Source organism: Cibotium barometz, chromosome 15 (assembly GCF_041138505.1).
Source record: "Cibotium barometz isolate CiBa-2024 chromosome 15, ASM4113850v1, whole genome shotgun sequence".
NCBI classification, from domain to species: domain Eukaryota; kingdom Viridiplantae; phylum Streptophyta; class Polypodiopsida; order Cyatheales; family Cibotiaceae; genus Cibotium; species Cibotium barometz.
Window position 1 is genome coordinate 50,661,885 of NC_141060.1, and position 16,904 is coordinate 50,678,788.

The window sequence follows — 16,904 nt, forward strand, 5'->3', positions numbered from 1 at the left end:
CTCTCCCTCTTTTTGTCAGATAAGAACCCACGAGTAAAATGAGGAAAGCCAAAGAACTAAGTGGCCATGCCTTTGCTTGTAAATCTTGAATCTATTGCAATAAAGCTCTCAACTTGGTAGGATCCATGAGAACCATAGATAGTTCTGGACTACCCTCGGCACCCCTAATGGCCTTAGATATTGCTGGGAAAGGATCGCTAGTGCCATGTCCTTGATAACACTAGGTCCATGACCCGATTGGCCACCATTAGATGTAGCTTCCATAACTTCCTCAAATACAATTGACTCGGACTTAATTCATCCAACTTAATTTAACATATGTTACGCAGGCTTCACATTTGAGCGTATCTTTGTAACGTTACGATAAATTATTTGTGCAATTAATTATTATATTGTTTATAAAGCTACGCTATGTCCACTCTCTTGGCATTATAATTTCCTCAACCCTAAACCCTTACCTTCGGTGTTGTTACATTCATCTCACTATCAATCCAATCTTGATGATGCAAACACACTTGCTGACTATACATAATTACCAATGGATACCAAAAACGTTTCAAAATAACATGCATACTTTTATGGCCCTCCTCTAATGCTTGTTGAATTTACTCAAAAAATTAGCCTCATCACATAAGTATACTTCTACTCAAAAAATTATACTCATCACATAAGTATACTATTGTCTTTAACTTATTGGCAATATAGAAGAAGCGTATTCATTTTTAGTACATTGTGCTTCAAATACTCTTTGGACATATCCTTCCTCTGCCGCCATGCTTGGCATCATCATCTTTGTCCTCTTAGATTTTCCTTCTAGTACCACCAGAGAGACAGACACCATAGTTGCAAACATTTTCACCACACCATCATCATATGCTCCTCCAAATAGTGTACTAGTGCAAGGGCAAATTTCTCCCACCTACTCAGCCAAGCTCTGTTAAAGCCTTGTTGCCTCTCCTTCTTTTCGTCAGATAAGAACCCACAAGTAAAATGACGATAGAAGGCCTAAGAACTATGTGGCCATGCTTGTGGGGCAGCCTTGCTTGTAAATCTTGAATCTATTACAATAAAGCTCTCAACTTGGCAAGATCCATGAGAACCATAGATAGTTCTGGACTCCCCCCGACACCCCCAATGGCCTTAGATATTGCTGGGAAAGGATCGCTAGTGCCATGTCCTTGATAACACTAGGTCCATGACCCGATTGGCCACCATTAGATGTAGCTTCCATAACTTTGTCAAATACAATTGACTCGGACTTAATTCATCCAACTTAACCCAAAAAATTAAATTATAATATTCATTATCTTAGTCTCTTCTTTTTTATTTCCAAAAATATCATGGGCAATTGGAAAGAATTTATAATATAATCTTCATCCCTTCTTTTTAATATCCAAAAATATCACATGCAATTGTTGCAAGGAATTTGTAAGAGTTTCCCCTCACCTTCTCACAGTTAACTCAAGATTCTCATTAAATTTGCTGTGTCAAATCCATGACACAAATAAAACTCAATGTAGGACCCCACACATTGCTTGTGTCACAAGAAGTTTCTTAGGCATGGTGATTCACTCAAGTTTCAAAGGTGCCGGCCTCTATCTATCCCCATTTTAACCTAGCTATCTAATGTATGTGTCATTTAATTGTTTTAATGTAATAGTAATGTCTATCTAACCTTATATCTAATCTAGCTATCTAATCCCATTCTAATCTACCTATCTAATCAATAAATGCCACATAATTGTTTGAATGCAATAGTAATGTCTATCCAATCTCCAAGCGAAAATTAAGTTTCATGACTATGTGCATGTTAAACTTAATCTACACAACCCTTTGTTTTCTCTCATAACACTAAGCCTCCAAGCTCAAATTAAATTTCACACATAACCATTGCATGTAAATCTTAATTTATACCTTAATTACTTTTTAAATCACAAAGCAAAGGTCTTCTAGGCCCTTTATTTACAAGAAAACAAGCTCTAAAGCATCAAGACTCTCATACTCTCCAGTATGTGGAATTGGGATTTTCTTAATCACGGGCAATCCTCTAATCATCTTATCAACTCCAAGAAATGCTTCTAATCCAAGTAAGTGTCTCTTTAATTTTGGATTCTTTCTCTTTTCATTATTTAAAAAATAATTATCTTGGGACTTTTACTAAATCCATTAATATGCCAATTAATTTGCATGTGTACTCTATTAGAATATATATTTTTCCCTTGAGATGGGGATAAAAGGATGTATTATTCTTACATAGTCTGGATGTATTCTTCTTGCATAGTATGAATGGTTAACTAAGGAACCAATTAATGGAGTTTAGTAATTCAACTCCATCTCACATTAACACATACATTTTAGTTTTAGTTTTTGAATTATGTGAGAAGCTTTGGTGCCTAGGAAATCTGTACAAAAATGCGGTGTACACATGGCAAAAGGTGTAAGAACCTCCCCTTCAGTCTTTGTAATCATCCCCTATTTTAGAATACAAGAAAACATTATTTTTCTTTGTTTTTGGTCTAGAGAGAGAAAATATTCTAGAGAGAGATAATACAGTTTTGAAATATTTTTGGATAAATATTTTCTCCTAGTCAATAGGAAGAGATCCCCTGAAATAGAATCTTAAAAAGAGTTTTTCACTGTGCAGAGTAGAAATTAATTGGATATGTGTATTGGACATCTTGGCCTAGGGGTACATAATTTCAGAAATAGGGAGGGAATAGAATTAAAGGAATAAAGGGAGGGAGGACATGGATAGAGAGAGGGAGAGGAATAGATAGCAAAGGGAGTGTATGGTGGCAATAATGGAGAGAGAGGGAGAAGGATAGACAGAGGTGGAGATAGCATGCATGAGAGTGTGTGTAGAAGGAGGTAGAGAGTGTGTGTGTGTGTGTGTGTGTGCAGAGGGAGAAGGAGAGGGAGAGAACATTGTAGAGGAGAAGAGACATGAGAGTAGGACAACAGAGAAATGAGCATAAGACAGGTGGACATAGGTGGACAAAGAGAGAGGGAGAAGGATAGACAGGGGTGGAGAGAGCATGCATAAGGGTGCAGATTGAAAGACGTAGAGAGAGAGAGAGAGAGAGAGTATAGAGAGACAAGGAGATAGAGTGTTGAGGGAAAGGATGAGGGAGAGAGATGGATAGAGATAGAGAGGGAAAGGGAGAGAGAGTTGGTTGCAGTGGTTTTAAATGGGGAGAAGGGGGGAGGAGGTGGTGAGAAAGCAAGAAATGAGAATAAGACAGGTGGAGAGAGGGAGAAAGAGAGAGAGAGGAAGAGGGAGGGAGGGCAGGAGTGAGAGAGAGAAAGAAAGAGAGAGAGAGAGAGAGGGAGTGCGTATGGTGGCAATGAGAGAGAGAGAGAGAGGAGAGAGAGAGAGAGAGAGAGTTGGTTGTAGTGGGAGGGGAGAGGAGGTGGGCTGGGCAGAGGTGGGAGTAGGGAGAAGGGGAGAAGAGAGAGAAGACAAGGGTATAGAGAGATTGGTTGTGAAAAAAACCCGCTCCAGATCCCGCCTCTCAGAGAAACCGGTTTCATGCTCACACTCAGCCATGACTAATCCCTCCATTTAGTTTATAAGAGGAAGAAACATACCTTATAGTAGAACATTAAGTTTTTTATAACAAGAAGCGACACACCTTAGGGTAGAACATGAAACATCAAAAAGAGAAGGAATACATGCTTAAAAGCCACCAAGTGGGATGCCCAAGAAAACACAAGAAGGTACATGCTATCTTCACATATATACTGAAGGCCAACCAGAGCAAGCATAGTGTTGAAATATACAAGTGAATAGGGTGTGTGCGGGAACAAGCCGTTAGCAAGAGGCTGTAAAAGAGAATCTGTAAAAGCAAGAGAACCTATGAAAAGGTGAGAAGAATCTACTGGGAGAGAATAAAGGGTAGCATGAGGAGATTTAGGAGGTGTGGAGATATTCTGGGAGAGGTGGAGAGAATCAAGCAAAAGAGGTGGAGTGAATCAAGGAGAAATCAATGGGATTAGATGCTTGGATGTAAACTCTATAAATTGAGACATTGGCTTAATGAGAATTTAGTGGTTTTTGATTATCCATGCCTACATTAAGCTATCAGTTAATTGCTCACTCATCATGTCTTAATTATCATCTAATCTCTTTGTTAATGATGTTGATTCTAGCATTTGATCCACCATAGCTCATCACATTGCTGTAATTTTAACATGGTATCAGAGCCTAGCCTAGAATCTATCAAGTTTATGAGTCCATTATCTAAATAATTAGGATTAGTAGATGATTAAGAAATAATCCCTTTTTTTAATTATTTTCAAGTAGCCCACTGTACCCCCAACCAGTGGAGGGGCTTGATCTCCCTCCAGAAGCAACATTACCTCAAGCCCTTGTAGCCATACATGAAAAGATGCAAGAGAGAAGAGAGCTTAAGCTCTTGCAAGCACACACACACTCACAAAATCCTAAAAAAGAGAGCACACAAGGTGAGGCTGAAAATCTTCCTCTTCTTCTTCACTCAACACTCAACACACCATATACAAAGATAAGAGTACACACATATGAAAAGGTACTCAACCAAATACATACTAGGGTTCTTTATAGTGTGAACTCAACTAAATGAGCTGGCACTATAACTATGCCAGTCTCTAGAATGGCTGTCACATAGCCTGTCATCCCACTGGCCTCATATCACCCATGATCTCACCAACCATGCCAGTGGTGTAAGTGTGGGGCCTATCCCCCAGTCATCAGTGTCCACCGCCTCACTAGATGAGCTCAATATCTCAACACTCCCCCTCGAGCTCAACTCCATCTCATGTACACCAAGTGAAGCCCTGAATCTGCGGAGCTTCTCTATGCCCCATGCTTTGGTGAAGATGTCAGCGACCTGATCCTGTGTGGTACTGACATAAACAAGGTCAACGTCTCCTGCCAAGACCTTCTCTCTGACAAAATGGTAGTGGACCTCTATATGCTTCGTACGAGCATGAAAAACTGGGTTCCTGGCCAATTGTATACTGCTAATGTTGTCACAGAAAATGACAACTTGTCTATCCACGAATAGACCCAAATCTGCAAGTAGCTTTCTCAACCAAGCTACCTCACATGCTGCCATAGCAACTCCTCTGTACTTAGAGCAGTCATAGGCTTCTTCTTGCTGCTCCAAGTCACAGCAGCACTCCCTAAAGAAAACATGAAGCCACTAGTAGATCTTCTATCTGAGATACTACCAGCCCAATCAGCATCTGTGTACGCATGTACACATATCTCTGTCCCAGTTTCATAAAATAGTCCACAATGCAAAGTAGACCTCACATACCTCAGTATGCGTCTCAATGCATCCAAATGCGACTTCCGAGGAACTTGCATAAACTGACTCACCAACCCAACACCATAGCTCAAATCTGGTCTGGTGATCGTCATGTAGATCAAGCTTCCTACTATGTGCCTATACATAGTAGGATCCTCCAAAATCTCTCCTGAATCTGCACTCAACTTGCCATTCTGATCCAATGGCACTGAGATAGGCTTACACCCTGTCATACCATACTTGGACAACATGTCCAAGCCATACTGTCTCTGCAACAATCCAATACCATGTGGTGACCTAATCACCACAATGCCCAAGAAATATTTGAGCTCCCCCAGATCCTTCATCTCAAACTTCTGTCTAAGCAAGATCTTTACATCAAAGATCTCTGCATCATGGTCCCCCGTAATGATCAAGTCATCTACATAGATGACAACAAGGACAACCCCTCTATCACCATGTCTCACATACAGCGAGAAATCTGCATTGGCTACATGAAAGCCAATAGTGATAAGATATTTAGAAATCTTGTCAGACCATGCTCTTGGTGCTTGTTTTAAGCCATACAAGGCTTTCTTTAACCTGCAAACATGCTCAGGGTGACACATCCTCATAACCAAGTGGCTGCAACATATACACCTCTTTCTGCAAATCCCCATGCAAGAATGCATTCTTTACATCCATCTGATGTAAAGACCATTGCTTTGACGCAGCCACTACTATCACAACTCTCACTGTTGCCATCTTGGAAAATGGGCTGAAAGTTTTCTCATAATCAATGCCATATGTCTGCGCATATCCTTTGGCTACCAATCTAGCCTTGTACTTGCTTATGCTTCCATCACTGTTATGTTTTACTTTGTACACCCACTTGCATCTAATGGCTTTCTTGCCTTCAAGCAATTGCACTAAATCCCAAGTCTCATTTCCATATAGTGCATCCATCTCCTCATCCATAGCTTTCTCCCAACACACATTTCCAACAGCCTCATCAATGCATGTGGGCTCTACAACCTGCACAACCTTTGCCATGTATGCAGAGTGATGTGCCACATAACCATCATAGTAGGTAAACCTCTGCATAGGATTCTTCACTCTCCCAGATCTTTGCAGCTTTGCATTCATGGTTTCCATAGCTTTCTTTACACCAGGTGTTCTCATAACTGGTATCCCAAGCTCCTCTTATCAAGGCTCATCTCTCTACCACTAGACTCTCCATCAACATGAGAATGCCCTGCAGAAATGTCAGGCATACTAAGGGGCTTTCTCTTTGCCTTTATGTGATGTACTTATCACATTTGCAGGACTAGTATTATGATGCAGCCTGCCATTCCATGGTCTATCAACCGAACCACTAGATGAGGACTCTCCTAGTCCACTCAAAAACTGTGATTGCTGACTTGCATTCTGTGCAACCACATTTCCACTCACATCAGCCCCAAAACAGCTTCTTTTTCAGCAGCATACCAACTGCTCATCTCATCAAAAACAACATCCCTGCTTACTCTCAACTCACGTGTAGTAGGGTTATAACACTTGTATCCCTTTTGCTCAAGGGAATACCCAATAAACACACATTTTTCAGCTTTTGGATCCAGCTTAGTTCTCAGCTCATCTGGCACATGCACATATGCAATGCATCCAAAGACTTTCAGATCAGACAAATCAGGTTTTCTGCTAGTAAACCTCTCCTCTGGAGTTACATCATGTATGGCTACAGTAGGAGTTCTGTTCATGATGTAAACTGTTGTAGAAACAGCCTCAACCCAATAGCTATGCAGCATATTCTTCTCTTCCATCAATGCTCGCACAATCAGTAATGTGCCTGTTTTTTCGCTCAGCAACTCCATTTTGTTGCGGAGTGTATCTGCATGTAAACTGTCTCCGAATACCATTTTTCTTCAAAAATTCAGAGAACTCATTGGAGAAGTACTCTCCTCCTCCATCTGACCTTAGGCACTTTACATATTTTCCTGTTTGCTTTTCAACCATAACTCTGAAATTCTGAAAGTGAGTGAACACCTCACCCTTCTCCTTCATGAAGTATACCCACACTTTTCTTGTGTGGTCATCAATAAATGTCACATAATACCTGCAGCCTCCCATAGACATGGTCTTCGTAGGACCCCATATATCTGAATGCACAACATCTAGTGCATTTCTGCTCACATTTCTATTACGTGGAAATATATGCTTTGTTTGCTTTCCAAATTGGTGTGCTTCATATATTCTCTGCATACCTTCAACTTTAAATTTTGACAGCCCTGTCACAATTCCTTTAGTCTGCATAGACTTCATTCTCTGCACATTCACATGTCCAATTATTTTATGCCAAATGTCTATGTCTGCAACAATTCCTGAACCATTTGCAAACATCACAGCACTCACTTCAGGCATGTTTACATTCAATGTAAACATTCTGCCCACTTTGTTATCTTTTGCAACCAACCTACACTTGTCTTTAAAGTCTTCAACATAACAACCATCAAGGTTAAACCAAACCTACAAACCCTGCTCAATCATTTGACCAACCAAAACCAGATTCTTTGTTATGTTCGGAACATGAAGTACATCTGCAAGGTACTTCACTTTGCCATCCCGCATAGATAATGGCACATCTCCAACAACATGGGCAATTGGATGAGTAGTGTCATCCTCTGTTTCCATAAAACCTGGTCTTTCAAGGTTTTTCATTTCCTTGAACCACTCCCCATGACTTGTCATGTGGTTCGAAGCACCTGAATCAACGTACCATACATCATCTTTATGTGGTGCTTTTACATTTTTAGACATGGCATTAACGACATGCTGCATAACAAACAACCTTTCATTATCCTCATTGTTTCTGCTCGAGGATGCATAGTTGTTTTGCTGCAATTTCTCATTTTGCATGTCATCCTGCTTCTTATAACAATCTGCCTGCACATGTCCAGGCTTACCACAATAAAAGCATCCACGTGTATCATTATACTGCCTTTGCCAATTTCCACGACCTCTTTGACTCCCCCTACCTCTGAATTGGCCTCTTCCACCTGCGTGTTATTGTTGCTGTTGTGAATTTTGGGACTATTGTTGTTGCTGCTGCTGTTGGCCATAATTCTGATTACCTGTTCGGCCACCTCCTTGGCCACGTCCACAGACTCCTCTACCTCGTCCTCTTCCTGAACTTGTGTAGAAGGCATGTTGCTATTAACTATTTTTGTTTTATAAAGATTGTTAGTCTTCACCCAAGCTCTTCTCTTCTATAATCAATATAGACACCAAATCTGTAAAATTGGAAATATTTTCTCGAGTCTGAATAGACGTCTTGAACACCTTGTATTGTGGCCCAAGACCATGTAGACAGACTTCCACCTTATCATCATCATCTACTGAAACACCAATAGATGCAAGGGATTCCACAATATTACCCTTGATCTTCAATACATAGTCATTCACAAACATACTCTTTTTCGCCACAGTATGAAGTTCATTCTTCAACTGTATCTTTCGTGCCTTGGTATTTGTTTCATAGAGTTTTACCAAGGTGTCCTACGCCTCCTTGGGGGACTTGGCATCCTGAATGTGCCCAATCATGGTGTTTGTATACTGATAGAGAGCCAATACATAACTTTTCTGGCTCCTTGGTTCCAATCCTTGAACTCTTTCACATTTACAGCAATCGAATTGATGTCCGGTATCTCCGGTGCCTCTTCATGCTCACCTTCTATATAGTCCCAGTAGCCCTTTCCCATCAGGAAATTCATCAACCTGAACCTCCAAGCATGGAAGTTATTCTTATCAAGCCTCTCAGCAACAATCTGGTTTATACTATCATTTGACATCTTGCCAGACACACAAATTTACCAAAAATAGCACTCTGGTTTGTCCTGCACAAATTGTTGTATTTCTTGCAGCGATATTGTAGTACACTCAAATGTTACAACCAGTGACCTCAATGTGCATACATACACTCAATGGCAACTGTTGACCTCCTTGCAGCACACACAGTGTTTGCACAGCCAATCTGTCTACCTGCAGTTCTTAAAACAGAGTTCTGCAGAGAATCGATGACTTACCCGCAGTGCTCGAAATCGCCTGCTTTCTGAAAAAGGAATGTCTTGACGCACCCAAAACGCGTTTTTGGCCCAAAAAATTTTATCCAATAGGACAATATAGTTGCCCTATAGCTTTACTCCTGCAAAGAAAGCTCCTCAATCAGAGATCATTTGCCGGTGCCTCCCGTAGAGCTTCCGAGACAAGGGTGTAGTCGCCAACACAAATAGAGAAGAGTAGTTGAAGCTCTTACCCTCGTATCGCTTCCTGTGCTTCTCTTGCTTGCAGCTCAGTCCTTAGCATGAACCAGGCTCTGATACCATGAAAAGATGCAGGGGAGAAGAGAGCTTGAGCTCTTGCAAGCACACACACACTCACAAAACCCTAAAAAAAAGAGCACACAAGGTGAGGCTGAAAATCTTCTTCTTCTTCACTCAACACTCAACACACCATATACAAAGATAAGAGTACACACATATGAAAAGGTACTCAACCAAATACATACAAGGGTTCTCTATAGTGTGAACCCAACTAAATGAGCTGGCGCTATAACTATGCCAATCTCTAGAATGGCTGTCACACAGCCTATCATCCCACTGGCCGCATATCATACATGATCTCACCAACCATGCCAGTGGTGTAAGTGTGGGGCCTATCCCCTAGGCGGGTCATCAGTACTACCCACCGCCTCACTAGATGAGCTCAATATCTCAACAATACATAGCTATCTCACTTGTGCTCCAGCCAAGCGAATCAGGACAGCAAACCGCTAGTACAAGCTCACGATTTTCGCTAATGTGCAGGTACCATTTTTTCTGAGAAAAAACATTTGATATCTCTTCATCTCCAGTTGCAATGGGTCTAATTCCTCTTGGCCCTAGGGGTTCTCAAGGGTGCTCTACAAGCTGGTGAAGTCAGAATTTAATTTGATCAAGTCTACAGTGAGATCCAAGCTCTTCCTCAAATGTGACTTTGGTAAAATAGAGCGAGAACGAGAAAGAGACAGAGTAGGAGGAAGAACCTTCACTTGCCACAACTCTGGAAAGCCAGGACACATGGCAAGAGACTGCTCCAGTAAACCCAGTGGAGAAGGAACGACATCGACAAACTTCATAGAGGCTCCTAAGGAAGTGGAGTGAGATCCTCTTTTCTAAGAGAGAAAAAGAGAAACCCCACAACCCAATGTAACCTGCCCCAACAGAGTAAAACCACCTCTGAGCCACAGATGATGTAGGCCATATGGTAGATGTATGTGTGAGCACTTTAGTCAAGGTCACGGGCACTTGTAGTAGCCTTGGACACATAGAGAGAGAGAGTGTCAAGGACTATGAGTTTAGGGACTTGAGACACTAGTCGCGTAAGAGGGAAACTTGGTATAGGGTCCAGGTGTGCTAGGAGTATTCACTTGAGAGGAGGTGTTGAAATATACAAGTGAATAGGGTGTGTGCGGGAACAAGCCCTTAGCAAGAGGCTATATACTCAAGTCCAACTAGAGCAAGCATGGCAGCTGGCCGAAACCAACAAGAAGAAATATGAAGACCTCCTGACAATAAGGCAAGAAAGAGAGGATGTAATATCAAGTCTAAAGTAAGAACATGAGAAGCACATCATGCCTTTAGAGCAAAGGCTTGCAAGTACCACCACACAGCTAGAGGCACAAGAGGAAGATGAGAGGTTGGACCAGCTAATATATAGAAAGAGCTTCAACCTTGGTTGTGTTGGTGATGATTCCTCAAGCCCGTCCTCAAATCTTTTCTATGTTTTTGCTACACTATCCTCTCACTCATTCAGTTTAACATCAGCATTGTGGGGCCACTAACCTTAGGAGATGTTGCATGCACTAAGTAAAAAATTAAAAGGTATGATGACCCCACAATAATAATGTCTAGATTCCATGCTAACCAAGAGCTTGCAGACCCCCCCTAGCTATATATGTGTATCAATGGTGTTGAATTTAAGGTATCAATGTAAAGTAATCTAAAGCTCCACCATCTTTGATGATAGGGAGGATATGTTAGAGCTCCACACGCCTAACATTCCATCAACACTAGCATCCCTTGAGAAGCTTCAGCATAGTTTTGATTGGTTCAAATCACAGTTTTGATTGGTTCAAATCACAGGGGTGGCTAGAAGCTTATGATAAACACCAACACCTACTAGTACATAACACCTCTCTATATCATCCTATGGATATTCTCGTACTTTATCGCAATATTTATACTCATTTAGAAAATCTATCAACTTCTCTAATGTATGAATTCTCTACTAAGCATATAGAATACCCAACTCTAAATTCTCAAGAGGAAGAGCATGAGGTCGACATATTATTTGAGTCCACTAAACCTCCACCTCCACCGAACCATGAGGATTAAGATAAGGAATCTAAGGCTAACATATTTTGCCACGTGGTCCTTAGTAACATTCATACCTTCTCATCCTCCTAGGCTCGCATGTCGACGAACAAAATATTACAAAATACTCTCTCTCCTACTTGTAATTATTTTCCCACTAACTCTCGTCCGAGAGACAATGAGAGAATCCATCATCAACACAGCCAACTATAAACACATCTAATGGTAAAAGATGTAAGTCCCGAGTCCACAACAATGACTGCAGAGGAGAAAAGACAAACAGAAGAAGAGGTAATACTGGCATTGGCAAAAGATTATGAAAGCATGATCCGCACAAGTAACCCCTTGTTAAAATGCTACAAGCCTTGTTGGAGATAACACCATTTAATCCCACCACAAGGATTTGGCCTCCTTTTTAAGCCACAAACTTCTTAAATGCCATATCCTATAAAAGCCACAAAGCGAGGCATGGCTGAGCTGAGTGGAGAAGGTACACTGTGAGAGGGGAGAATGGGGCCAAGCACACAAAATTGGCCAACCCACTATCTTTTAGAAATCGGGTTGGTAACTCGTATTATTATCTACAACTACCGCAGGTGGAAGGCCAAGCATCCGGCCCACACATGGAGAGGTTATGATACTATAGATGTTGATGAATGGAAACCTATCCGGATCGGAGATTTTAACATTCAACCAAGGCACCCAAGGCCCCTACTACATTACGGGTACACTCCCTTGGAGTATGGTGGTTAAAAGGAGCACTTTTGCCATAACCTCCCTTTCTTTCACCCATCCTCCTTTGACAACATCCAACTCCAAAGGCAGCACATGCTCTTTCTTATCAAGGCATGCAAGAATATAGCCAATCCAACAATTGTCACCACATGCAGATTACTGAAGCTAATCCAAGTACTTATCAACCAACCAAAGGAAAGACATGAATCTTTCAACCTTAACACTTTAAAGTTCGACATAAAAAGTCTAAACCAATGGTATACCATGTTTGACTACGTTGCCTCCTAGCATATATGCATACTACATTTGAAGACATTATCGACACAAGGTTCTAAACTGCATTGCCATATTTTTGGTGAACTCTTCGAAGACTCAAGAGAATAGAAGTCAATACAGATGTGCCCTTGGTGCTTCGGCTTTCAAACCGTAGCTAGATGTGCCCTAGTGCTTCATCTTTCAAACCGTCGGTAGGCTCCCAAAGACAAGACTTGCACCAAGTCTAGAATAGATGTGTTGAGCCCATTCCATGGGTTAACAAGCTATTTCAACTACATATGAGAGCAAGCAATAAGTGTCATAAAAACACATTGTAAAAGTTTGCAATGTGCTAGCCATGTCCATGCTTTATTAGCTTACTTTATGAGTTTGGTTGCCCAACTACGAACATGGAAACCATATGCATATAAGTCAACGCAAAGACACAATCTCCCTTTTTGCCAATTGAGTCTACTTGCTCTAATGGTGTGAGAGAGTTGAGAGTAAAGGCTAATAGATTCTCCGTGCATGTTCTTGGCTTTTCTCTCTGTGAGAGTAGAGAGTGAGGTGTGTATGTTTTTGCAAGCATGGATGCAACCCCAATGGTGATAACTTGGTGGTGAAATTCAAGGAAGTGGAGTTGCACATGTTGAGCTTGTGTACTTCGAGGACCAAGCTCAAAAGTGAGATACGTTTCCAATGACAGTTGTACTTCTTCCCTGCTTTCCTTGTCACATCATCACTCCCCAATGAAAACATAAATCCTGGTAGATCTCCTGTTTGAGATGCTACCTGCCTAATCTGCATTCGTGTACCCATATAGCTCCAATAGTACACTTGTGAGACACCTCTGCCTCCTTCGCGCACCGGATTCCCGGTTGCTAGCAACAGTGGAAGTAACTTCCTCTTGGGCGGGGTGAGGTTTCTTACTCGCGGCCTCGCCCTCGAGTATCCAGACACGAGACTAATCTGGTGGTTGTTCCGAAACTGAATGAGTAGTTTTCTAGAAAAAGGTAAAGGGACATTGCAATTGTTAACAAGGTTGCCACATCATGCCCATGAAATGGAAAAACTTCATCAAGCACACGAGACCACCAATAGGATGGTGGGTAGGGATGAAATGACCACATCTGGGTGAGGACCTCTCCAAGCCCCAAAATTCTCCCTTATCTTTGTTGTATGTAAAGAACATCCAGTTTGGACTGTCCATTTGAGTTGTATCAGCTAGTCTACGAGCCCATCGCATGGGCTCAAAAAGCAAGGAAACCATGCACGTGTGTTTACAAGCCTAGATTTAAAATCTGTAAGCTTTGACCAACCCCCCTCAATATAACTTCACATTAATGCTCACTGTAAGGAGTAAAATGTTCACAACATTTATCTTCAAAGGTTGTAAAATCATGGCATATAACACAAAGAAAGCATGTCAAGTTGGTATGAAACTGTCAAGCTCACTAAAAGGAAGGGTGGAGGGCCGAGCTCAATATGGAGAAACTCCTAACCATTACCCCACATACCCAAAAATATATTTCAAAAGCTAAAAGGTAATTCCTTACTTCAACAAACCTACATAATAAGAATCCCAAGACCGTTTGATTACACTGAAAAGCTTAGGTTACAATTGTAGTACACGTGCACTTGACCAAGTCCAACGCTTTTCAGATTCTCTACACAACGATCAAGCATCATCAATTGCATGTGTTCCAAGTGAAGGATGGTTGCACCTGCAGTGGCCTAGACGTTGCTAAGGATACCGGCTATAGTAGGAGAAGGCATTGTAAAATATGTGGCATGCTTACCTGAAACTTACCACCACTCCAGACGGCACGAGGATTTTTATTTCCAAGGGGTTGTATGCCAAGATCATATGTTGTGATTCTTAATGGGTTTTTTGACTGATGATTAAGAGAATGAATCGTCGTGCATAATTGGCTACAAAAAACGATGCAGTCAGCAGCTTGCAAATCCACTATAGCCAGTCCTGCCCATATGGTAGAGATCCACACTTCTTTCTATCAACTACTGAAAATTTGTAATACACAAAATAAACAGTCATCTTGAGAGATTCCACTTCACATCACGTATACAAAAAACATTAGCCTTGACGCTTACATCCACTTCAATAATCGAAGAAATGTGCAGAAAAACCCAACGCTGGCATCTCAAACATATGAAACAAATAGTCAAAACTTCATTCCTAACACACACAAATACATTGCTTGTCTTCACGCCCAAGCAGTGAGTGGGAGTCATCTGAGCAAAAGAAATGTCCATGTCCATGTTGGTAATAGAACAATCATGTGCGATGGCACGCCCGAGTCACATACTCAAAAGCACAAATGTATGCTATAAACATGGACCCAAACTAGCTTCCAGTAGACAAACAAGGCTACCCACTCTAGATTGAATGACTGATAGCCACACCATCTGCATGCTCTTCTGCACCAAGGTTTACTTCTTCATAATCGACTTTGAGTTTAAGTGACCACCACTGATGCAAGCCATGTGCTTTGACAAGCTTTGCAGAACTCTTCTTGACAATGTAAAGGTGTGCACAAGGTATGAGATGGAAGGCTTTGCACTCTCCAAACAAGTATTGCTGGATGGTTCCTCTCAAAGAGAGTGGGGCGGCAAATTGAGCTAGAGTGCCAGCACCGATCTTCTGCATGAAATTACGGCTTGTAAAGTAGCCTATATAGGACGAGCAGACTGGATCCTGGGCATTGACGTAGAGATGGGGAAGCCAGTCTTTGAGAGCAAAAAATGATTGGAAGGCTGTTTGTCTGCTGTTGGGGTCAAGAAGAAGCCCAGAGAGACTGGCTGCAGATGCCATGCGGACAAGACTCAAGGCGAGCTTCCATCGCTGACTCTTGATGCGTTCCAAGGGTGGAGATGGAAAAGGGGGGTTAAAGAGGTGTGTGTCAACAAGAATACCCTCAGAGGCAAGGGCTTGGCCTGTTAGCATGGCCAAAGCAGCTCCCAGAGAGTGTCCAGCTATGCTAACCTTCTCACTACCCACCTGCTCAGTGTGAAGGTTAAAACATGTGAAACTCAAGCTCAGCCTAAACATGTTGACAAACTACCACCAGATAATCAAAAATTTATTAAAACCAAATGCAACATTATCATTATCATGAATATACGAATCAATGCCTTGTCTTCGGACAAATGCAGCACCAGGACACAGTAGCTCTGGGGAAAATGTGGTAGCCTGTACCTGATCAATGGCAGCCCTGATTGATTCTAGGGCAACACCAAAGCGGGCGGTCTTGTGGAGCTGGTGCAAGACAAGATACAAATTGGCAACCATGTCATTCTGCATGGATTCTCCATGGTGTAACATGGTCCCTCTTAAGGCCACGACCATGATGGGGCCTACTTCCTCATTCTCTCCATAGTTCTTCATGATATCTTCTTCAACACCATGTCCTTTTGCTCTCCTACTGAATACAGCCCCTATGATCTGCTCACTCTTTTCTTCCTGTTGTATGAAGTTAGCAGGCTCATATCCAAGCTCATTCCACCATTTGGGTGCCAGGGCATACACCCCTTGCCTCCCTTGCTGCCTGTCCTTCTCCGCCACATAGACTGCTTGCACAAGGGCAGCCATTAAGGCTTGCTTATCGTGTACAGGCAAGCTCCTGGAAAGGGGAGAGGCTTATTGTTACGGAAGCCCATTGATGAAACGATACAGAAGGGTTTAATGTGCTCCACACACACAAACATGCACAAAACCCTCCCCGCACCCACACACAGGGCTTACCTTCTGTTGCAAAGATGCTTTGGGCCAGTGAGATCGAAGACATCTCGATCGTCCACATCGATCTTCATTCTGCGAGTAGTTTTTCTTACCCTGTTTTCCCTTCACATCTGTCTCCTTATGTAGTTCTTTTAAAATAGAAAATTTCGGTTTAATAAAAGCTATGCTAAGATGTTTTTGTGTTATTGTAATTTTATTATCATGTTTATAAAAGGGACTTGGGTTGACCCACCTGCCCAAGTGCATCTAAGGATGGCAAGGGTCCCTATTTCGTAAAAGCATAAAGGTAGTTACACCCACCCAAATGCCTTTAGAATGCCTTCAATGGACCTTTAAAAAAAACAAATTAAAAAGGTATGCATCCATGTTGTCGAGACGAGACTGACAAGACTAGTAGTTAAGGCTTTGAAAGTATGATTGAAAACGGCCAAACTTACCAAGTCTTGCTAGAAATAACCAAGGACAGATAAGTTTTCT

General features: G+C 41.7%; 1 protein-coding gene across 1 annotated transcript; it reads right to left on the reverse strand.

Moving 5' to 3' along the window:
• Positions 1–14,838: 14,838 nt before the first annotated feature.
• LOC147631420 (GDSL esterase/lipase At4g10955-like) lies at positions 14,839–16,582 on the reverse strand. The gene is made up of 3 exons (XM_086809819.1): positions 16,431–16,582; positions 15,885–16,308; positions 14,839–15,686 (listed from the first exon to the last, which is right to left on the reverse strand). The coding sequence occupies exons 1-3, from the start codon at positions 16,496–16,498 to the stop codon at positions 15,066–15,068; spliced, it is 1,113 nt and encodes a 370-aa protein (XP_086665945.1). The 5' UTR covers positions 16,499–16,582; the 3' UTR covers positions 14,839–15,065.
• Between the last annotated feature and the right edge of the window lie 322 nt (positions 16,583–16,904).